This window comes from Macaca thibetana, chromosome 1 (assembly GCF_024542745.1).
Source record: "Macaca thibetana thibetana isolate TM-01 chromosome 1, ASM2454274v1, whole genome shotgun sequence".
Lineage (NCBI taxonomy): Eukaryota > Metazoa > Chordata > Mammalia > Primates > Cercopithecidae > Macaca > Macaca thibetana.
The window spans coordinates 212922807-212947045 of NC_065578.1; the positions used below are offsets into that span (position 1 = coordinate 212922807).

Sequence of the window (24239 nt, forward strand, 5' to 3'; positions counted from 1 at the left end):
CTGGTCTCAAACTCCTAGGCTCAAGTGATCTTTCTGCCTCAGTTTCCCAAAGCGCAGTCTCCCAAAGTCAGTGTCCCTGAGCCACCATGCCTGGCCTTGATCTGGTCTCTCTGTGGTAACAGAAATAAGGTTGGAGGGATAGATGTGTGTGTTTTAACACACAGGATAGGTATGTACCAATTTTCTTAACCTATCCTATTATACACACACACACACACACACACACACACACACACACACACACACACATATACATCCCCACTCAGAAGGGCTTGGTCACCAAATCAAAGGAAAATAAAGGTGGCTAAGGACATGGTTTGGGAATGAGATAAGATATAATCGGGCAATTTTTTAAACCACCAATAACCCCCAAAATTGAAACCCTTTAGAAATTGGTAACTTATGAAGTCATAAAGACAACATGCACAAATATCATAGATTCAACTGTAATACAAGTCAATTAACATAGGAGAAAATTTAAGTCTGTTTTCCTTATTTTATAAATGTATTTTATTTTACACTTGTTTAATCCACCTTGGACCTAGCACATCCCAGGGTTTTATACACTGATCAAATTGCTCTGCCAGAGATACTTACGTTCAATAGCAGTCTCCTTTCAAACTTATCCATTTTTAAGAAATGGGAGTCTGTTTTTTTAAATTGTATACATGTTTATTTTCATTATAAATTTATTTAAATCACTTTGGACCCAGCATGTCCTTAGGTTTTACCCATTCGTCAAACTGCTCTGCTGTGAGATAGCCAAGTTCAATAGCAGTTTCCTTTAAGGTTGATCCATTTTTGTGTGCTGTCTTAGCAATCTTTGCTGCCTTGTCATACCCTGAAGAAAAAAATAAAAAGATGACATATGGGTTAGTAGTGACATTTGGTTTTCTAAAGCAGAAGGTGACATAATTGTTTACTTGATATTGATGCTATATGGGCCTCTTAAATGACATTTTTTTGTTTTTAAAAATAGTTAACAGTGATTATCTCAATAATCATTTTTTATATAGAATTGAACATTTACTTTTCTTAAGAGATAAACACTTAAACATGCCTCACTTTCTCCAACAGATTTGTTCCTAAGTTGAAATTTTCCACTAACTTAGATATATAAGGGGAAAAAAGTAGAAATTATAGCACCAAGACATAAAAATATACATCTGGGTATATTTTTCAAACAACATATTTAACTAGAAACAATTATCTTTCTAAAGAAACATTAACAAACTAAATGCTCTAGTCCAGCAGAAAATACAGCACTGCACATCTGGCAACTGTGGTGAGTGGCTCTGAGAGGGGAGAAGTCCTCGCAGTGAGGCAAAGGCAGGCAGGGCCTGGGGAGAGGCGTTTCCAGAGCTGCTTCCAATGGCTGTTCTCTATATGGCTCTCCACTGCAATGGCTTCTATCCCCTGGCCTCCTCCCAGACGTTACAGGAACACAAATAGGGAGTCTGGGCAGAAATGCAGAGTGCATAAAAGATCACAAGCATACTGTTTACTTCAGAGTTATTTGCTTTTCAAATTAATAAAAGTGGGGGCAGGCCAGTTCTGCAAGCTGTCTTGTCTTAATATATACATATTTTAAGTCAAGAAGAAAAAGCAGGAATAAAAATGAAACCAATGAGGGAGAGAAAAAAAAAAAACAAGATCAGAGAAATATGACCAAAAGGAAGAAGCTTGCTGAGGCAGTACAGATCATCAACAAGATGGCATGTGTCAATACACAATTATTAACCAGCTATAAAAGAAAGTATGGGCATAGTTACTTTTATTACTTAACTGAATTTGTGAATGCTAAATATGTTGAAAAGGGCATTTACTGATCTGAAAGGGCATTTATTGATGCCATTTACTGAAAAGGGCATCTTTCTTAAAGCAGAAATGTTTTGAGAAAGAATTTACAGGTTAAACTCTTGTGATCAATATATATCCAGTACTTTTATTTTAATAATAGCTTTAAAGTCTAAGCATTTCTGTTGTCAAGTCCAACAAGACATTATTAACAACCAGCTTGGTACATAATGAGAATATAAGGAACCCATGATTCAGAGGGTTGTAAGGCTCACACCAAGTCAACTAGTGACGTGGTGTTGACCCATCTCATTCTCATATGGCCTCTAACAATTCTTTTTATGCCACAATAAGTTGATTCCAAGAAAGATTTACCAGTCATTCAACTTTAGGAGACACCTCTAATTTAAAAGTTTTGGCAACACGTTCTGAAGTAAAGATCTGATGAAAACTGCTCACACGAGCCCCTGGGTTACCCTTTGGGTTTTTCCAGATGTAGCTGATGTATCATAATTTTAAATGGATCAAACATTATTACCAATCTCAATACCATACCAAAAAACCGATATCATACTGGGCTCAGAGCTACCTAAAAGAGTCAAGTGAGCTCTAATTTTAAAACACTGAAATTATAGCTTGATGTGAAACCAGGAATATAAAATTTGCCTTGAAAGTTCAAGATTATAGAAGCAGTAGCCATATTATGCCAAATAAGTGAATCATAACTTGTTCTATAATAGAAAGTCAGAAAATATATTAACCTCTGCTTAGCAGAAAAGAGGAATGAGAAAAAGGCTTTTAACACATCATAATATAATGCAACATAATGCCTCAAAATCTACGAGAGTGAAAATAGTTTATTTAATGGGGATCTCTACGGTCAGTCTACTACCCAAATCTGTATGTTTGATTCTACATAATGAAATATTTATAGTTCCAAAAAAGGCTTATGATATAATAGCATGGTTTTAGACAAAATATTTGCATTTTCCTCCCTCCCTTTCACTATAAGCAATGAATACATAAACTTTTTCTTTTAATTGTAACTTTCCATTTCTGAATTGAATAAAACAACAAATTTAAAGCATTGCAGAGATCTAGGGAAGGTAGAAAAATGAGTTCATTCAATATTGCTAATCAGCAGTGCCACCTAGTGACATTACCCACTGAAGGTCTTACAAATAACCTTCCCCAAGGGTCTGCATAGAATATTTGGCATCTGGCCGGGCGCGGTGGCTCAAGCCTGTAATCCCAGCACTTTGGGAGGCCGAGACGGGTGGATCACGAGGTCAGGAGATCGAGACCATCCTGGCTAACGCGGTGAAACCCCGTCTCTACTAAAAATACAAAGAACTAGCCGGGCGAGGTGGCGGGCGCCTGTAGTCCCAGCTACTCGGGAGGCTGAGGCAGGAGAATGGCGTAAACCCGGGAGGCGGAGCTTGCAGTGAGCTGAGATCCGGCCACTGCACTCCAGCCTGGGCGACAGAGCGAGACTCCGTCTCAAAAAAAAAAAAAAAAAAGAATATTTGGCATCTGAATTCCATTAAAATTAAAATAAGTTTGAACTACTACTTCTCAATATATTTCAAATAAAATGAGGCATAATAGATCAAGTTTTGAAAGAACTATGGCACCATACAAGTCATATAGTATCTTTCCACACAATTTCAAATATTTTAAGATTTTACTAAAACCATATTCAAAAGAAATTTGCTGTTCTCAAACATTGATCCACTTGTCTCTTAAAAATGTTTCAGCTTTTTAATTTTGCATTCAAAATGATATTATTATTCCTTAAACACTTACCTATATGAGGATTGAGAGCTGTCACCAACATTAGAGACTCATTCATCAGCTTGTTGATCCTTTCTGTATTGGCCTGGATTCCCACCACGCAGTTTTCTGTAAAGGAAACTGAAGCATCCCCCAGCAGCCTGGCTGAGTGTAACACATTTTTAATCTTTGAGTGAGTGAGAGTGTGTGAGAGAGAGAGAGAGAGAGAGAAACATTACTAAGGCAACATGTTTTTTATCCAATAACATATTATTTGCTGGTTGATAGTAAATACACAATTCAATAAACATATAGAACTCTTACAAATTTTAAGGCACTATACCCAAGGAAACAAATGTGAAAGAAAGTATGAACATTTGAAGGCACAGAAATCTAAAAAAGGTGAGAAAGACATAAATACAAAATGACTAAAACACAAAATAGCCCATAGCAAGTATTTAAAACAGAGGTCTGAAGTGTTAGAGAACATAGAGAAAGAGAAATTAACTCCAGTTGTTGGAACTGGTGAAATCCTGTTTTATGGAGAGGACTTGGCCAGAGAAGGAAAAAGAATCTTTCACGTAGAAGGAAGAGCAGCAAAGATGCAGAGGTTCGAAAGTTCAGCATGAGTGTGAGGCAATTAGTAATGTTAGGGCATAATCTAATAATCACCAAAATTCCAGGTTTTCTATGCTTTAACCAAACAAATACTCCAGTCACTGTAAAATAATTTTTCATATAATGTTAAAAAAAAAAAAAAAGTATAAAATCAATTAGTTTGTTTCGACCTTTTTTTTTTGTTTTTGGCAACATTTCCAATATTTTTTATTAAGATATATCCACATCCTAATATCCTCTGGTCTAAAACTCCACAGTCTGAAAACTAGACTTCCAACAATGGATGCTAAGACACAATAATCTAAGTTTTAATTTGCTACTAATGACCTTATAATAAGGCAAATATTGATTATCCTTATTTTATATTAAAAATAAATTTTTACAAAGATTAACAAGGCATTTATTGTTATGCACCTATAAATGCTGGGTATCCGGTATTAACTGTTTGGAATCTGACCTGAGAGCAAAATTAAGTCTGAATTCTGCTTTGGCCTGCGTTTTTTTTTTTTTGAGACGGAGTCTCGCTCTGTCGCCCACGCTGGAGTGCAGTGGCCGGATCTCAGCTCACTGCAAGTTCCGCCTCCCGGGTTTACGCCATTCTCCTGCCTCAGCCTCCCGAGTAGCTGGGACTACAGGCGCCCGTCACCTCGTCCAGTTAGTTTTTTGTATTTTTTAGTAGAGACGGGGTTTCACCGTGTTAGCCAGGAGGGTCTCGATCTCCTGACCTCGTGATCTGCCTGTCTCGGCCTCCCAAAGTGTGGCCTGCGTTTTTATTTATCACTAGAACACACATTCCATGAGGGCAAGAAATCTGTCTTGTTCATTGCTCTATCTCTATTATGTATCCAGTACAGTGCCTGATAGAAAGTGGTACTCAATAAACATTTAGTGAATATATTAAATATACTCAATATTTGTCATTTGTGTATTCTTATCAAATTAAAATTAGAATTTACAACATATTCCAAGAGAAAGTAAGCCCCTAATAAACTTTAGCTGTAACACTTTGTCCAGATGAAAGACTCTAAATGATGGCAACAGCTCCACTATCTGAAGCTGAGGAAACTGCATGAGAAATGACGTGATGCATCTATGATCTTTGTAAAGATGAAAGAAAAAGAACAGTCAACATCAACTATTAGTATAGGAAGAACTAACTGTGCAATGCCAGCTGGACTGAGGTAGTCACCAATGACTGGAAGAATAATTCAAGCATGGAGCGGCTATGCTGGGCTGTGGTGACTATAGCATAAATGAAAGTGAGTAGTGTTATCCTTTTAAGAAGACTGAATTTGAAAGAAGAAAGCAGCAACATGAGAAGGAGACAGGCATATAGGGAGGCATTTTATTTTTCTTAAATTGGGGCTATTAAAAAAAACATCAAATCGCTTAGGTTAAAAATCAACTAATTTCTAATATCTAGGGTTATTCTGGTAACTTAATAAACGCTTGACTTCCAACTGCTACTTATGTCACCCAACTACCCAATGTGGAATCACTAGAAGTCTTTATGAAATACAAAACCAAGATAATAAGCCAAACACATTAAAACACATTGGTCAAAACACATTAAAAATCAGATTTAAAGCTTACCATCATTGGCTTGAAAACATTCAACTCAAAATGTCCATTGCTGCCTCCGACAGTGACAGCAACATGGTTCCCCATGACTTGGGCTGCAACCATGGTCATTGCTTCACACTGAGTAGGGTTCACCTTGCCTTCAAGAAAACCAACAATGACAGAGTAAGACTAGAATTTACGCAAATAATCAGGGAATAAAGAAATCTAATTTCATTAAATAAAGTAAGATATACAATAAAGCAAGGCCCAACCATCAGTGTAATTAAATGAAACAAACCAACCAGGGAAAGCAGGATGGGTAGCCACAAACTGAATCATTCAATGGCTAACGAGAAGCCACAACTACACATTAAATATAGTTCTCCGCCTTCATGATTTTCATTCATTCTATATGTATTTATGGAGCCAGACATTCAATACACTACAGTGAATAAGAAACATGCAGGCCCTGCCCTCGCAGAACTTGGAGGCTAGGGAGGAAGAGCTGGCAATTATGGGGGGTAAATACAGAGAAGTGCATGCTGCTATCAGAACACTTATAAAAGCAACCCTTCACTAACACTTGGGAGGCTTCCTAGGGAAAGGCGAGGCTAAGCTACAATTTCCCTATTTATCACATGAGTCTCTGGAACCCCACTTCCCTGCTCATACTCCCTGGACAAGCTCCCAGTTTGAATCAACCCAGATTCCTCTGACCAGTGCAAGCTAACACACTGCAAAGATTATTGGGCAGATTACTTCCTTTATCTGTGACTCCCCATGTCTCTTTCTTTTGGCAATCACCTTGGATTTGCAATCAACTAAACCCTTATGTCATTTTTCAACATGAAGTACTTTAAAACAAAATTTCATCTCTTCTTATTCTACAGATCCATAATTTTTATAAAAATCTAGAGTCAGGCCTTTCCTTCTCACTATTAAAAGTCACATTGTCAGTTTTAGCCCAAGCTACAATGGCCTTTATGGCACTCAGTTCTGTCATCCATAGTACTGCTGTCTCAACTCTTTTAACTGCTAATATGATTAGCATTTATTCTCTTCCTTCACCCTCAGTCACCAGTAAAGTGTTGAAGGGCAGAGCCCTTCAGCTTGTTACCAATATATTCTTCTAGACTAAAGTCACTTCATTAGTCACTTCTGAAATGTCACTGTTCACCCAGCTACATTCATCTGCCAGCACTGCCCACACTTCTCCACTGGAATCAATGACTATCATGCGAATCTATCAAATGACTTGCTGAAATCCAGACATACACTGTTGTGTCACTTGCTATATCTAACAAGCACATAACGCAATGCAAAAAATGAAATAAGGTAAGTTTGGTATGACTTCTTTTTATTCAATCCATGCTGATCACTTTAACAGCCTGTTTGAATGTGGGATTCAAACTACTTGCTGCTAAGTCAGATTCTTTTTTCCTATCTTGTTAGGTGATGTGGCCAGAAGTCCTGATCAGAGGACCACAGACATGCTGAAACAGCGTGCCTTGCGTATCCAGCTTTGGGATAACTTTAAACAAAAAGAGACATGTTCCATAGCTAAGAATGCCTAGGATCTAGTCAAGTTCTAGCTCCAACATTTACTAGCTATGTGATTACCTGGCATGATACTGCTTCCTGGTTCATTTTCAGGCAAGATCAGTTCTCCCAGACCTGACCGAGGACCAGAGCCCAGAAAACGAATATCATTTGCTATCTTCATCAGACTGCAGGCAGTAGTGTTCATGGCTCCACTGAGCTCAACCAGAGCATCATGAGCAGCCAGAGCTTCAAATTTATTTGGAGCAGTGACAAAAGGCAAGCCTAAAGAAAAGAAAAAATATCCTATATGGGTGAACAAGTTAAACATTTTTCTACTATTAGCAAGTTAAACAGAAAGTTCCAATAATGAAAAAATAAAAATTTTACTTCAGAAAAAAATGTTTACTTAAGACTCAAATTTTGTCTACATTTTTAAAAAAGTCCTAAAGGAGTAGAAAGAATCTGGTATTACATTTTTTAAGTTTTTTCAGACAGAGTCTCACTCTGTTGCCCAGGCTGGAGTGCAGTGTGGCTCAATCACAGCTCACTGCAGCCTCAACCTCCAAGGCTCAGGCAATCCTCCCACCTCAGCCTCCAGAGTAGCTAAGACTACAGATGCATAGCACCACGCCCAGCTAATTCTTTAATTTTTAGCAGAGATGGGGTTTCGCCACGCTGCCTAGGCTAGTCTCAAACTCCTAGGCTCAAGTGATCTTCCCACCTTGGTCTCCTGAAGTGCTGGAATTATAGGTGTGTAATTCCACTGTGCTTGGCCAGGCACTACATTTAAAAGATGAAATAACAAGCACAATATATGTACTGAAAAAAAAAACACAATCCTACTGCAAACACATGTATATGATGCCTGACCATGCTTAAGATAAAAAGTATGTGGGAATTCATTCTAGTTTATTCCACACTCCTTTCCTAACACTTTTGGTTTTTTTTTTGAGACAGAGTCTTGCTCTGTTACCCAGGCTGGAGTGCAGTGGTACAATCTTGGTTCATTGCAACCTCCTCCTGTACGGTTTAAGCGAGTCTCCTGCCTCAGCCTCCCGAGTAGCTGGGATTACAGGTGCCCGCGAACATGCCCGGCTAATTTTTTTTTATTTTTACTAGAGACAGGGTTTCGCCATGTTGGCCAGGCTGGTCTCGAACTCCTGACCTCAAGTGATCTGCCCACCTTGGCCTCCCAAAGTCCTAGGATTACAGGTGTGAGCTACCATGTCCGGCCCCTAGTACAATTTTTAAAAGTTTTTTTGTCCACTTTACTGTGCTTTATCCTCTTCACTAGCCAGGAGCCCACAAGATCCCCTGTAAAAACAGGGTGCTAAAATGAGTTAGATGTTCTCAGTTAATAATCCCCATGTTAAAAATTTTATAAATCTACATTTGCCAAACCCTAAAAGTAGAGTTCTCTTCTATTAAAATTTGCTTTAAAGAGAAATCAGCTGGTAAACTATCACGTGCAGTGTATAATTATCTCTACCCTAACTCTCTGGTAACATCTGCATCTTAATAAGAGTTTTCTGAAGATGACAACTTGGCCCTAATAATAGTTATCATTATCTAAAGTATAGTACTCTCTCTACTAAAGAAAAGACATGGTTCAAAAAGGTCAATAATTCAAAGAATTATCACAGCATGACATAAGAAAAAAAAGAAGTCTGTCTACAATATATTTACTATTCAAATAGCTTACTCAACACTCAGTTTTTTCTGTCTATTTTGAAAACTGCTATTCAAAACTTCAAAGAGAAACTAATTGAAAACTAGTAAAAAAAGCTAACACTGGTAGATTTTAATGGCATGCTGTATACACTTCTATAAGGAACATTTTTTAAAAGCCAAAGAATTAACATTATAACTTCAGAAACAGAATTGAAACACATGTTTGATGGAAAAATATTATTTCTATCTTTAAATTCACAAGAATTCAAGACAGGAACACTCAGAAAATATAGAGACCAAGTATAATGAGAAACGAAAATGAGAAATAATTCACGTGATCACTAACCTGTAAGTGCAGCCACTTTTGCAGCAACCTTTTCTGCAAAGCCAATTCTAGTATTTAAACCTGTACCAACAGCAGTGCCTCCAGCTGCGAGCTCATAGATTCTTGGCATGGCAGCTTTTATTCTTGTCACTGCATATTTTACTTGTTGAACATAACCACTAAATTCCTGAAAAGAAAATTAAGGTAAGAATAAGTAATTCCTAATAGCTTACAAGTTACTCTAACTGCATTAAATAGAAATTTTTAAAAATACCTTTCAGAATACTAAATTACAAGCTAATCAAGTTTTATTTATACTACTTCAAATCTTATGATGAGCAAAGTATAGGAAAGGATGAGGGTTTGTAGAACCGTAAGGGACAACAATGCCACTGATAACATGCAGCCTATTTATTATAATCTAGTCTTTTAATAGAAAGCAAAGAAAAACAGCACAGGAAATACACTTTAAAAAGAACAACTTTACTACACTAAATTATTGGTTTACTTGCAGTCTCCTAAAGAAAATGAAGTCATTTCTTATTTTTGGGGGATGTCTCAGACAACTTTGGTAGAAGAAAAAATAGTAACTCATCTCCCCCCAAAAAATGCAAACATAGAAATACTCTCTAGACAATTTCAGTGTATCAACCTTACAGGAAATATGAAGACATTCTACAGAGACTTGGGAAGCTAAGGACTCACTGAATAGCACAGGAAGGTAACAGTTTGCATTCAAAGACCTTCCAAAAAGAATAGGAGGTAACAGTAGAGTCAAATCATAGCATCAATGTGCCAGTGTCGGCACTGGTTCCCAAATTATGACATGCCTTAATTAAGGCAACTATAGAATTTATGTTTTGAACACAGAAAGGGCTCTATTAATAGTTATGCAGACACAAAAGGCATAAACTGGGAGTTAACTGGGCAAGCCAAGATATATGGTTACACTAAATCTATCCTTTTTTCCTGCCTGAAAACACTAAAAAACCATAAGTCCTAGGATTTCATGCTGTTCTAAAGATAACATTTCAAAAGATATAACTCTTTATAGGTAGACCTGATGCATCTGATATAACATCACTCATATACAGTCATGCACCACATAATGATGTTTCAGCCAAAGAAAGATCACATAAACAGTGGTACCCTAAGATTATAAAACCATATTTTTACTGTACCTTTTCTACATTTAGATATGTTTAGATACACAAATACTGACCATTGTGTTATGATTGCCTATTGTATCCAATGCAGTAACATGCTGCACAGGTTTGTAGCGCAGGAGGAAAAGGCTATACCATATAGCCTAGGTGTATAGAAGGCTCTACCATCTAGGTTTGTGTGAGTATACTCTGTGATGTTCACACAACTATGAAATCGCCTAAGAATGTATTTTTCAGAACATACCCCCTTTGTTAAGCAACACATAACTGTGTGTATACACACACACTCACACACATGAACACAATAGATTCACTTATAAAATACACTTTGATGGGGAACAATGCACGAACTTACAATCCCAATAAAAGCAAGTATAAATGCTTCTGATAAAGTCAAACAGAAAAATATAACTTTTTGTCATAACAGGAAGAATGATGATTTTACACAGGAGGTTGAGTCATGGCCCAAATGGTATTTAGTACTGTGGTTTTCAACACCAAAAAAAGGTTAAAATTAGAAACCTGAGGAATATTCAAAAGTTGCAAAACACACATACTGTTCCTCCTTAGAAATTATGCATGGTCCTAAGTACTGATGACGCAAAGAGAAATGAGACACGGCCTTAAGAAGCAACTTAATCCAGTGAGTTCAGTTCAGTCCCATCATTTGTTTTTCAATTACTCATTTCAAGTTTTCATCATTCCTTAATTTCCTAATAAGGAAATTAAGCTACCCCAATTGGACTGTGAGTTTACTAAGACAAAGGTCATTCCCCGTATTTCCTTACATTTCCTTCACAATATATACTATTAGATATTCCTTAAGGTATTGATAAAGAAACATGAAAATACTTTCTAATATCTTGGAGAAGAGAGTAGTATCTCCTTCACATGTGGCCAGAACCATCTTAAAAAGATCTACCTTACTTAATCACTTTAAGATTAAATTTTAAATAATCTACTAATTTAGGTAAGAAAGACAAAAGAAAAACCATAATGATACTGATGGAGATGACAATGATGACGGTGGTGATGATGGTAGCTAACATAAACGGGTACTTACTATGTGTCAGGCATGTTTCTAAGCACTCTACATGAATAAATGTATTAGAGCTTCACAACTATCCTATGAAAGACAAATTATTTTCCTCATTTTGTAGCTCAGAAAACTGAGGCACAGAAAGGCTAAATGACTTTCCTATGGTCCCATAGCTTGTACACGGCAAAGCTAAGATTTGAACCCGAGCAGTCTGACTGAATCTGATTACAGCCAGTACACTCTGCTTTTCTTCTAAAGTGGATGTCAATAAAAATTACTGATTGGTTGAACAGAACAACTTCTGTCACTGAAGTTGACGGTTACAAATTTGGCCTTTTAAGCCAGGCAGATTTCAAGGATGACACATTGGCCATTTGTACCAAGCTCTAAATTGAATAAAATTAGTCAAACTCCTATACCTGCCCAAGAGTAAGTGGAACAGCATCCTGAGTATGAGTACGTCCAATCTTGATGATCTGCGCAAACTCTTTGGATTTGGCATCAAGAGCATCATGTAACTTCTGCAGTCCTGGTAACAGTACTTCATGAACTTCTATTGCAGCAGCAATGTGCATTGCTGTGGGAAAAGTATCATTTGAGCTCTGTTGGAAATTTTTCAAAAGAAATATAAAATGTTAAATCAGAGGCAACGAAAACAAACTTCTGAATTAAACTTCTCAATTAAGAAACTCTCCAAGTAACTACTCAAAACCCAGCTCAGTTACATTTATGTGTGGCAGGTCATAGGTAAGTTATTATAGAATCAAATAAGCAGCATCCTGGTTTCTAACACATACTCAGAATTGTATTATACACATTAAGTATACTGAATGTATTATGTATTACATAGAATATGTATTATATCTGCCTGCTAATAAATGACAGCAAAATACAGAGAAGTATAGTTAACAACTACACTTGAAGAGAGCAGTAATAACTTCAATGTAGTTGAATATCTTGTAATTATATCAAATTACATCAATTATTGAATTATATATCTTATAACTGAATATACAGTGCATACAGTCTTTCAGAAACAGCTCTTTATTTATCACGTTTAGAAAAATGCTGTGAGGTAGATCACCACTTTAAAAATAGGAAAGACAAGCCCTCAAAGAGATGTATAGATGCCAAAATATTTAGCAACTGGCAAACCTAAGACCTAAGCAGGCAGTATACACTCAGTGCTCTTTCTTCAACTGTTGACCCTGTACTTTTAAAACATAATATCAAGTTGGGTGCAGTGGCTCATGCCTATAATCTCAGCACTTTGAGAGGCTGAGGCAGGAGGATCAATTGAGGCCAGGAATTTAAGACCAGCCTGGGCAACACAGAGCAATACCCTGTCTCTAAAAAAACTTTTAAAGTAGCCAGGCATGATGGTGTGTGACTGTGGTCCCAGTTGCTCAGGAAGCTAAGGCATGAGGATCGCGGGAGCTCAGCATTTTGAGGCTGCAGTGAGCTATGCTCACGCTACTGCACTCCAGTCTGGGTGATAGAGTGAAGCACCATCTCTGAACACACATACACACACGCACACACATACACACACACACACACACACACACATATATATATAAAAGTATGCTGTCATTTAAAAAGATACATTATTTATATATTTTGACATTTACTATGCAAAATATAAAGCACTTACAAAAGAAGTAGGATGAATGGTGTAATAAACACTTATGTACCTGTCACCTGAATTCAAATAGTTTAAATAATTATCAACATGTAGCCAATCACGTTTCATCTATAACTATATCCTTCTGAGGCAGACTTCAGACTTCGGTATACATAAAACATAAATTCATATTTAAAGGCAAGTATTAGATCGGGAAAATCCTTTATACAATGAATGTATATGAAAAAACTTCTTCCTTACTACTTAAAAATATATTAAAGTACACCTAGCACCCAGATCTGTTTCTAAATATCATTTTCTAATAAAAATTCTCCAACAGTTCCTTGAAAAATGACTGTTTCTAGGGCTGGGGCAGAAACAATACAAGACAATAAGTTTGGAGCATCTTGAAGTACCAGAAAGTCAGAACACACTTAAGAAAAGTAAAAGGATGGCGGCATGCCTAAAAGGACACAGGAGCCAAAATGAATTGGGTTCCCAGAGCTTAAAGAGTTTAAGCAACAAAAGTATGGGATTATAACCTGAAGAATAAAATAAATAACCATGAATCCATACTGATATACACAAATAATTGAATAAACAAATAAATGGGACAGGGAGAACAAATCTTCCTTGCAGAAAAATTCAACCAACAAATGTAGAACAAATAAAGAAAACTGAAAATCACTATTGAAACACCACAGAAGGAACTGCTGTAGACAAGATTCCCTGATGGATGCTAAAAATAGTGCGAAAAAGTTTAAGGAAAAAGAAGATGTTTGCCTAGCCTCAAGATAGCGCTATTAATTACTACAGTGATTTTAACGTAAGCCCCAAAACTTTTTGATACTCCTCCTTCTAGAAACTGAAATATAGTGCCTGGAATGCAGGCAGGGTTTAGTGACCTATTTCTAAGGAACAGGGTATAGAAGAGGAAAAAGTATAATTTTACCATGGAGAAACCTGGCAAGCACCAGGTTAACCAAGTGATGAAGGTTAACATCACCAGTAACAAGTCATGTTGCTATCATAAACCCCTGATATGATGCAATGAGAAGGGCCCTTTATTTCTGTGATAGTTTTCTCAAAAATTCAGAAGTCTCAGTCTAATGAGAAAACATTAGACACACCAGGATTGAGGGACATTCTACAAAATACCCCGCCACTACTTTCAAAAGTGTCAAGGTCACTGCTATGTGAAATCCTAACCCCTAGGGTAATCGTACTAGGAGATGGAGCCTTTGCAAGGTGATTAGGTCATAGGGCAAAGCTCTCATGAATGGAATTACTGCCCTTACGAAGAAGAGACCCCATAGAGCTCCCTTGTCCCTTCCAGCATGTGAGGACACAGAAAAGATGGCCATCTACAAACCAAAAAGTGGGCCCCCACCAAGCCAATGAAATGGCCAGTAGCCTGACCTCGGACTTCTAGCTGCCAGAACTGTGACAAATTAATTTCTATTGTTTATAAACCACTCAATCTATCGTATTTTATTATTGCAGCCCCAAAGGACTGAGACAATCGCAAAAGACCAAGAAACTGTCACAGATTGGAAGAAACTAAGGGACATATGACTAAAAGTAACGTATGGCCTTGATTGAATACTGAAAAAGAACCTGAGTGGAAAAACTGAGGAAATCCTCAGTTTTTTTTAAAAGTCTGTCGTTTAGCTAAGAGTACTGTATCAATGTTAATTTCTTAGTTTTGATAAATGTACTATGGTTACATAAGATATTAACATTAAGGGAAGCTGAGTGAAGGGATATAGAAACTATTTGAACTATCTTTGCAATTCTCTTACAAATCTAAAATTATTTCAAAATAGAATTTTAAACAATAAAAAAATACATATATACTAAATTCAGGTGTCCTAAAAGTAATTTTTATAAGGATTGAAACATAAAGCCAAGATTCCTAAAAGAAGTAACAACCATAATAAACCTTATCCATTAAATAATGAACTCTTCTTGTCAAAAAGTGAAAGCTTGTTTTACAAGAAAAATCTCAGGTATGCTTTTCAATTTATAACAAAAAAAAGAAAAGCTCGCATACTGACCTGGCTTTTATTAACATGATCATTGGGATGCACAGGTATCTTGCTGCCAAGTTCACCTCCTAACATTTCAATTGCCCTATTGCTAATGACTTCATTTACATTCATATTTGTCTGAGTTCCTGATCCAGTCTGCCATACCACGAGAGGAAAATGATCATTTAATTTACCTTCAGCTACCTGCAGAAAAAAATGTTAAAAATGAGCTTTTTAAAAAAGGAAATAATAGTCATTCCACTACTTTAATCAACCATAATTAAGTTCCATTTATAAAACTATTTTAAATATGTTCATTGTTTCCATATGCTAAATGACCTGCTGATTATGACACAGAGTTTGAATACAGTTGACCCACAGATCTAAGCTTCTGATGCGTCACTTGCTCCAACCACAGATACTTTAAAAAGTGAAATATTATCTATACTGAATAGTATGACAATTCACTGGTTTCAAATGGAAAGGGAATCAAAGCTGTCTTTCTTATTTTTCTCCAACAGCCTCTTCTAATAGAGGGCCACCTGTTCAGGCTGGCAAATATGTTTAGTCTTTAGATGTATTTGTTGGTGGTGCTCAGCAGGAATATCCAACAGATGTTACTGCCAGAGTCAGCATGATAATGAGCTAGTGACTTGAAACTGTGAGTTCACTAATAGCTACTTCATTGCACAGATGTCCAATGAGCAGTAATCACCAAATGTAGAAATAAACACTGCCCAGATTTGCCCCTATTTTTGTTGTATTTTTATACTTTCAGCTTATGTGTTAGATTTTGGATGGTGTGCTTTGTAAAGTGTGGGTGCTTAACAGTCTTCTGGAATGATTTTAGCTTAAAAAATCAGAAAGTACTTGAGAAATCTATTACCTTGAACAACTGGTCCACTTTAAAATAAAACTTTTTTCTAGTTATATAAAAATATGTGATTAGTGTAGAAAATTTTGAGAACTGAGAAAAGTAAAACAGTCACTGCAGTTCTACTGCTCAGTAATTATGACTATTAGCATGCTGGCATTCCCAGTCTCTACCTCATGCAATCAGGGGTGTGTGGGTGGGTGTGTGTGTGTGTGTGTGTGTAAACACACATTTTCTGTTCATTCCCAGTCTCTACCTCATGCAATCAGGGGTGGGTGTGTGTGTGTGTGTGTGTGAAAACACACATTTTCTGTTCATTTTTTCCTAAACAAAATTAGGATCATAAAATACACGTATTTTTGCAAACCTTCCTCCCTATTTCTCATAGGCTAGGCTTTGTTCAGTCCAATCTTCAAAAAATAATTTTCTATAATTTACAATGTAAATATAATTTATATTTATATCATATAAATATAATTTATATAAGTAGCTGCTATAGTTACGTAGTCTACTTTGTTTTCGTTATTATAAATAGTGCTGTAATTAACAACACTATATATACAGTTGTTACCTCTGATTGCTTCTTTTATTATTAGCACATTAGTGAAATTACATTCTCAATATGCATTATCAAATAATCAACTGGTTTTAAAAAGATTTATATATAAAACAAGAAATCAAATAAAGTTCAAACGATATCTTTTCAAAAAATTTTCTTAAAACTAAATACATTAAGGAAAGTCAAAAGGCTTAAAAACAAAAGGTATAAAAATCATCCAGAAATTTTGTCACAATGTAACATTTTAAGCACCATATTAATATTATCACTACAAATAATGCTACCACCTACCCTGAAATTCATTAATCCAAGAGTTCCCAGTTCCCCTTTCCTCCTGCCAGAGCATATCACCATCCAGAGTACGGCATGGGTCTGATGTTATTAAGTAAACACACTATCACCTCCTACCTCGTCTGCTGCCTTCATGATTGCATTAGCAATCTTTGGATCAAGACCATAATCCTGGTTTACTTCAGCAGCCGCTCGCTTCAAGATGCCAAAAGCTTTAATAACTGGGGTCTAAAATTAATCAGAAAAATATTTCAAATTTGCTATTTTACTTAAGCTTGAAAGTTTATTATTTTGGCAGATGCAAAAGCTATACATAAAACAATAACTTACGTAACACTATAGCTCTAAAATGTTTAGGTTATAGAGAAAGATTATAGACAGGAATTCATGAACCAAGAATCAACATTATCATAGATCTATTTGTTTAAGGAACCAAATAAAAACAAACACATTGACTCTTCATATATATGTGTGTATGTCTCCCACATACATATACATACACATATTCACATGTATACAATGCTATGCACACATACACACAATTATATGTGTTTATTTCATACACTATATATAAAAACAAATCGTACTCAATCTTTTCACCAGCAAGAGCCAGTATTTTCTCTCACTGGATCCCACGTTACATTATAATTATTTCCTTCCCCTCTTAAAAAAATAAATAAATAAATAAGGGACACATTTAACTGCCATTCAGTATGAGACTACCAGTTACTGACTGGGTTATCATTTTACCCCAAGGCCAAAAAGCAATATACTCTACCTAGCTACTAAAGTCTTAATACTCAGTAACTCCCTTGACATTTCGCTCAGAAGAATTTTTTTTTTTAAAACCCAAGATTCTCCAGACCTAAAGGTGACAGCTTAAGATACATGTAAAACCCCGCTAGTGCAGATCTTTTCATTGTCGATCCCAAATCACCTCACCAAGCTTGAAAAGGATAAACTGAAATGAAAACCTAGTTTTTACAAGACAAGTGAATCGTGAGTTCTTGTCAAAATTAATAATACGGATTGTTGTATAGATCCCACACCAGGTTTGAATGGGCCAAGAGCAGAAGGGAGAAAGGGAGGAAAGGAAGAGAATGATGAATGTGGAAGAGAGACCTGTCAGCTCTGGAATCAAAGCAGAAAAAACAAAGAAAAGTAAGAAATAAGACACATTAAACAGATAAACCTGGACCAGAGTAAGTATAAGCTGAGGGGCAAATAGAAAAGGAAAACCAGAAAATTTTTAAATTTCAATTTTAAGTAACTAAAACATTAGAAATGTTTTACTCAAACAAAATGGGGACAGATGGAACACAGGATTAGAAACTTAAAAACTGTAAACATGAAAACAAATGGGAATTTAAATCTCCACAGTAACAAACACTGCGGTAGTGGGCTGAACCACTACCAAGGGCAAAGGTGAACGCCAATCAACGCTGGCCATCTGAATGGAGTGAATGACCCCCAGTGTTTATGGACCATGAAAATAAAAAAGGGTCATTCACAGCAGAAAGAGGTTCAACGAACACCATAAAATGGCAAAATGTATCGCTGGAGAGAAAAAACAGGTCACCTTATTCTTATTTTATTCACATTAGACATTCATAATCATTTTTAGCTTTGTTTTCCTTTGGACCTCAAGTAAAAAGGGTTGAGTTTAATCATACTACTCAGTTTAGAGTACATACAGACTGTTTTACACGTAATAAAGTTCAGGAAACTAATCCACTTGAAGTCAAATATGACAAAATCGAGACCCCAGGTGTCGGCCTTTCACAGGTGTGCAATCCCAATGGCTGTGCTGTCTCTGGAGCAGCAGCAGCAGGAACCATGCCCCCCCAGAACCACAAAACATGCTGGGTGACACAGATCAATGAAAACAGCAGCCACGCTCACTGCCACCAACACTGGCTGGGGCTGACCTCCTCCTTAGTCTCTGGAGTTGAATAATATGAGATTATTTTAGGATTGGTCAGTACCCTTTTTTACCCAACCATGTAGCCAAACTATGTTTACCTCACCACCAAGAAGGCTGTGGATGGCAATGACAAAGATATTCCCTTCAAAGATTCAGCTGCCTGTTGTAAAGTTCTATATACCTGTCAAGAGGCAGTCTTGAAGGCTTAGGAATGACTTAAAATTATTGAAAATAAAAGCATATTTATAAGATAACTGTTAAACAATATCTCACCGGATGAAGCCTGGCTACTTCTAGGCTTACTAGCCTATCCTGTATTGACTATTTTTCATACTCCGGTTGGGCTCCAGTAGAATATGTTATGTGTTTCTCAATTCTTTTCACACTTTAACATCTCTGAAATCAAGATGCATCTTGTAATCAATGGTAAGTCACAACCTTAATTGGCAGCATTTTTCTTTCTTAGTGGTACCTATTGGTGCATCTTCTAATTGATGGCATCTTAAATTTAACTGAATGTGGTAGACAGTTTTCTCATCATTTAATCATTCATATGGCATTGAATAAATACTTATATATTATCTATTATATGTCAGACATGGTTAAGAGTAATACTTTGATGTGTCTGTGTACTATACACTTTTTTGGAAACTGAAACCAAAATAGAAAGTGTAATTTTTAAAAATCTCAGTTTTAAATTAGTGGGGGAAAAAAAGAATGAATATTGAAATAAAAATGTTTACAAACTGTAAAATCCTAGTAAAAATCTGTAAATACCCAGCAAGAATGAAAAGACAATCTTTAGTTCTGTCAAATAAAAATCCAAAATAACTATTCACAATAGCAAAGACATGGAATCAACCCAAATGTCCATCAATAAAGGATAAAGAAAAAGTGGTACATATCCACCATGGAACACTATGCAGCCAAAAAAAAGAATGAGATCATGTCCTTTGCAGACGTATGGATGGAGCTGGAAGCTGTGACACACTCAGCAAACTAACAGAGGAACAGAAAACCAAACGCCGCATGTTCTCACTTACAAGTGTGAGCTGAACAATGAGAACACATGGACACAAGGAGGGGAACAAAGCACAGGGGACCTGGGGGGGAAGGGTAAGGACCAGAATAAATAGCTAATGCGGGGCTTAATACCTAGGTGATGGGTTGAGAGGTGCGGCAAACCACCACGGCACACATTTACCTATGCACCAAACCTGCATATCCTGCACGTGTATCCCAGAACTTAAAATAAAAATAATTTTTTTTTTTTTGAAACGTAGGCTCACTCTGTTGCCAGGCTGGAGTGTAGTGGCATGATCTCAGCTCACTGCAACCTCAGCCTCCCGGGTTCAAGCGATTCTCCTGTCTCAGCCTCCCGAGTAACTGGGACTACAGGCACGTGCCACCATGCCCAGCTAATTTTTGTATTTTCAGTAGAGACAGAGTTTCACCATGTTGGCTAGGATGGTCTCGATCTCTTGACCTCGTGATCCACCTGCCTCGGCCTCCCAAAGTGCTGGGATTACAGGCATAAGCCACCGTGCCCGGCCTTAAATTTTTAAAAAATCCCACATATTCAAAGCGATGGCTCAAAATAATAGCATGCTAAACTTCAAAAAGTTCTTTAACATTTTAGTGAAAGAGAACATCTTACTACTCATGAAGCCACTTTTCTAATAACTTTACATTTTAACTCTGAAAAATACTTATTTATAAAGTAAAATCACTCATGAATATAGCCTACTTCATCCAAAATAAGCCAACATTTCCACAAATGCCACTTACTGGCATGCGTTCTGTCACACCTCCAATCTTAAAGTTCATCGTAGATCTCACGGTTTGCGCGCCGTAATACTTATCATTTGGCACCTTTAGTTCACCAAAGGTATCATATTCTATCCGGAAGGAATTTTGGCTAGCCTAAAGACAAGAATAAAACACTGTCACAAGTTGAAAAGAAACCAAGTATCAAAAGCAATTGCACCTTATCAGTCGTCAAAGAGAAAGAAACCTTAAGAAGTATCACAAAGACGAAAAAATACTATTTGGATTCTCATTCTCTTCCTCACTTTCAGGTCTTTCCTTGAGAACCCTTTGTCACACAAACTTATTAAATCAGGTGTTAAAGACAGATTGTAGAACTAATATACTATGCTGGTGATAAGCATAGACTTTGAAATACAAATAGTAATCTTTTCCATTTCAAGAGTATGCTTATTATTGGTCAAGATTTGGCTAATTCAGTGTACTTAGTTTATTTTACTGAGAACTTTTGAAAATGGTCTAAGAATGATGATTTGAAATTTATAAACATTATTTATATATAAACATTATTCATATATATTAATTACATATGTATATTCATATATGTAAGAAATTTATAAGCATTATATATATATATATAAACACTATATATATGCCATCATGCTACCAAGTCAGTACCACACATGGTCTGCCTGTTAAATATTCTCATTCTCAATGCACTTTTTCTCTTCGGTAGTATTGATCACACTAATTATTCATGTGTGATTTATTTGCTTATTTAACTGCTTTGCTTATTTAATCTCCCCTAAAGACAAGAATGAAACACTGTTTGTAAAACTCTATCCCCATAGGGACTGTCTTATTTACAGGGCCTGATAAGTGGAAGGCACTCAATGAACACTGTCTTTCTACTGAATGTATTCGTATGTGTTCTTTTAAATAAAAGGTACCTTAGGGCATCAAGGGTTATGTGAAATTCTCAACATTAGCAACAGGAAGAACTTTTAACAAAACCAACGGAGATTTTGGACCTGAGAATGGTTAGAGGGCAAAAAATATCAGAACTAGAAAAAACAAAAACTACCTCCATCTGATTTTAGCTAACATTACAATTCTAAGAGCAAGGCAGTGCTATTTTTTGACATTTGCATCAACAGGATAGATTCAGAAGTTCTCCAGTCTGCTTCCCTTTACAAAACACTAAATAAATAAAAAATAAATTTAAAAAATATGTAAAGGTTCTAAAATGCCCTAAAATTATTAGAGCAGAGAGTTTGAGGAATGCAAAACATCTCTGATTCTGTAGTATAGTGGTATATAGTAGGTATAGTGACCCAAACAAATTATCTTCAAGTTTAAAGACCAGAAAAAGTACTGGCCCTTTGAAATACCCTAGATGGAGCATTGATTTAATCAGCACTCACTACATGGTATTTTCACATGTGCAATTTTGCTGAGTAGCTGTATGTCAACTTTGCATACGGAAACCGAGACACAAAGACAACTTGTCCAAAGTCTCAAAGGAAAAGCAGAGATTTGAAATTACATCTTAGATTGCAAACCTCATGCTACACCAGAGTGCAGAGTTACAACTCTTCCTCAACTATTTCTCAAACGTTTCCTAACAATATACATATGTATTTGAAGCTTTTTAAAAGCCTGCATCCCTAAAGGTGGCTCTAAAGAGCAAAAGAGCTTACGTAAGCATGTCATAACCTGAACTTGGATCTTTAAGTTCTTAGCTGTCTTTCTGAATAAAAAGTACTGATTCAGCTATCGTTAGGTCCTAGCCAATCTGCTCAAACATGCTTCAGAATACTATGCCCGTGGTAATCGGAATTTAAGTGTTTTACAAAAGGTATGGGGGAAACCACAGTCAGCCCAACAAACTGAACAGGCAATTTCAAAAGAAGTAAAATCTTCGAAGAACCTTCTACCCCATCTGGAGGGCCTGAAAGCAGTGCAGCGCCCCTTGGCGAAAGAAACCACAATTCAGAAACCACAGGCGGCCAGTGTCCGGCCAGCAAGGCCCAGCTACTGGGCAGGACAGTGCGGGAGCTGCCCCTCTGCCAGCACCCTCCGCCCACGCCGGCACTGTACTTGATGGCAGCGTCCCAGGGCTAGGGGCCTGCGCGCCAGCAGGAGCGAAGTTACCCCAAAACGCCCCGGCCTCGGCCCGCCAGGGAGGGCTCCGAGGAGGCGCCGGGAGTGGGCCCGGTAGGACCCTCTCTGCCAGCCGCCGTCCCTCCCCAAGCGCTCTCCCGAGCTGCGGCTCCATCCCTGCGCTGGAAGAGGCGTCCGGAGGCCGGGAGGCCAGCCACGCCGGCGCAGGCGCTGAGCCCAGAGTCTGGCGCGCCCGGACGCCCGGGGAATCTCTCCCGCCAAGTCGCGGGTGCCGGGACCGACAGGCAGGAGGGCTGAAGGTCACCGCGGGGAGGCCGGAGGTTGGCGGCCTACGCTCACCATTCGAGCCGCGTTCGGGGGCCAAAACGAGGGCACGGCAGCGCCACTCAAGCCGGGAGCCGAAGCTGAGGCTGAGGCTGGAGGCCGCACAAGGCGACGCGAGCGCGCGAGGAGCCAGAGTGCTCGGTACATGGTGCTGAGGCAGCCTGGGTAGAAGTTCTGGGAGGCTGTGGCCACGCCTCCACGCCGGCTGTCAGAAGCCGTTCCGCCCACCGGCCTCCGCTCTCATCCAATCAATAGCTTCACACCAACAGGTGGGGCGGGATCAATCGTGAATGGCCAGTAAAGAATGAGGGGGCGGGTTAACTTTCTAGTAGTAGCGTGGGGTTTAAAGCCCTCGGATTCATGGGAAACTAGAAAGAAGGGAATTATGGGAAAGGAAGTCCGGTTATTTTTGTAGCCGGTTTGGTTTTTATGTGTGGCTGTTAGAAGGCGGGAGTATTAGCTGGTCAATCAGGTTGTGTTTGGTTGGTGAAATATACTAGAAATAAATATTTATTCTTTTATTTATCATGTAGTCAATCATTACACGTTCTTGCTACTGAAATCCTTTTTCATTTCTTCCAGATTGTATCTTCTGTGTAGAAATTTTGGAAAGTGCAGCAAAATGTAGAGAATGAAATAGTAATTATTCATAATCCCACAACTGACAAATAAGATAATTACTTATTTCTTTTAACTTATCATTTTGAGATCTCTACAGTTTCCTTTCTCTTCTTAGCCTGTACCCTCAGAACTCTTTTTTTTTAATGTATTGTGGAAGATGTACACAATTATAGGTAACCTCAGAGTTTTTATTATTTGCAGTTCTCCCAGTTTTTTGCATAGCTAATTTATACATTTTCAAATTAAACGCATATTGTTTTAATATAATAGTTGATTACAGGAAAGCAGGAATTGATATAAAATTACATCTGAACCACAGTTTTCTCTTTTCTCTTTTCTATTGCCTGAAACCAGACGACAGTAAAGAGAGAGCGATCGGATGGTCTTGAGGTCAAAAGTTCAGAACCTGTAAAGCCAAATTTATGAGTCAAACTTATAAACTTGCCAAACCTTTTGGAAACATTATGCTATTTTGTGACTTATAAATTTGACACATATTTAAAATATAAAAATTCAAATGAGATTGTAATAGTTGAACTACAATCAAAACACACTAGAAAACTGAATGCAAATTCTTTAAAACATTGCTAATAATGCAGTGACATTT

The 24239-nt window shown here is 37.4% G+C and overlaps 1 protein-coding gene across 1 annotated transcript; it reads right to left on the reverse strand.

Annotated features, from left to right (window-relative positions):
• Nucleotides 1–650: 650 nt before the first annotated feature.
• On the reverse strand, nt 651–23216 carry FH (fumarate hydratase). The gene is made up of 10 exons (XM_050770837.1): nt 23027–23216; nt 20585–20719; nt 16990–17100; nt 15176–15352; nt 11914–12096; nt 9311–9476; nt 7372–7575; nt 5782–5909; nt 3604–3757; nt 651–841 (listed from the first exon to the last, which is right to left on the reverse strand). The coding sequence occupies exons 1-10, from the start codon at nt 23156–23158 to the stop codon at nt 699–701; spliced, it is 1533 nt and encodes a 510-aa protein (XP_050626794.1). The 5' UTR covers nt 23159–23216; the 3' UTR covers nt 651–698.
• Nucleotides 23217–24239: the final 1023 nt, after the last annotated feature.

Bases quoted from the DNA above. Each gene is read 5' to 3' on its own strand.
- FH (XM_050770837.1), bottom strand. From the start codon at position 23,158: ATGTACCGAGCACTCTGGCTCCTCGCGCGCTCGCGTCGCCTTGTGCGG. The intron at 15,353-16,989 runs GTAGGAGGTGAT...TTTTTTCTGCAG, and splicing joins TCATGAAGGCAGCAGACGAG to GTAGCTGAAGGTAAATTAAA. The intron at 5,910-7,371 runs GTAATCACATAG...GTTTTCTTGAAG, and splicing joins AGGAAGCAGTATCATGCCAG to GCAAGGTGAACCCTACTCAG.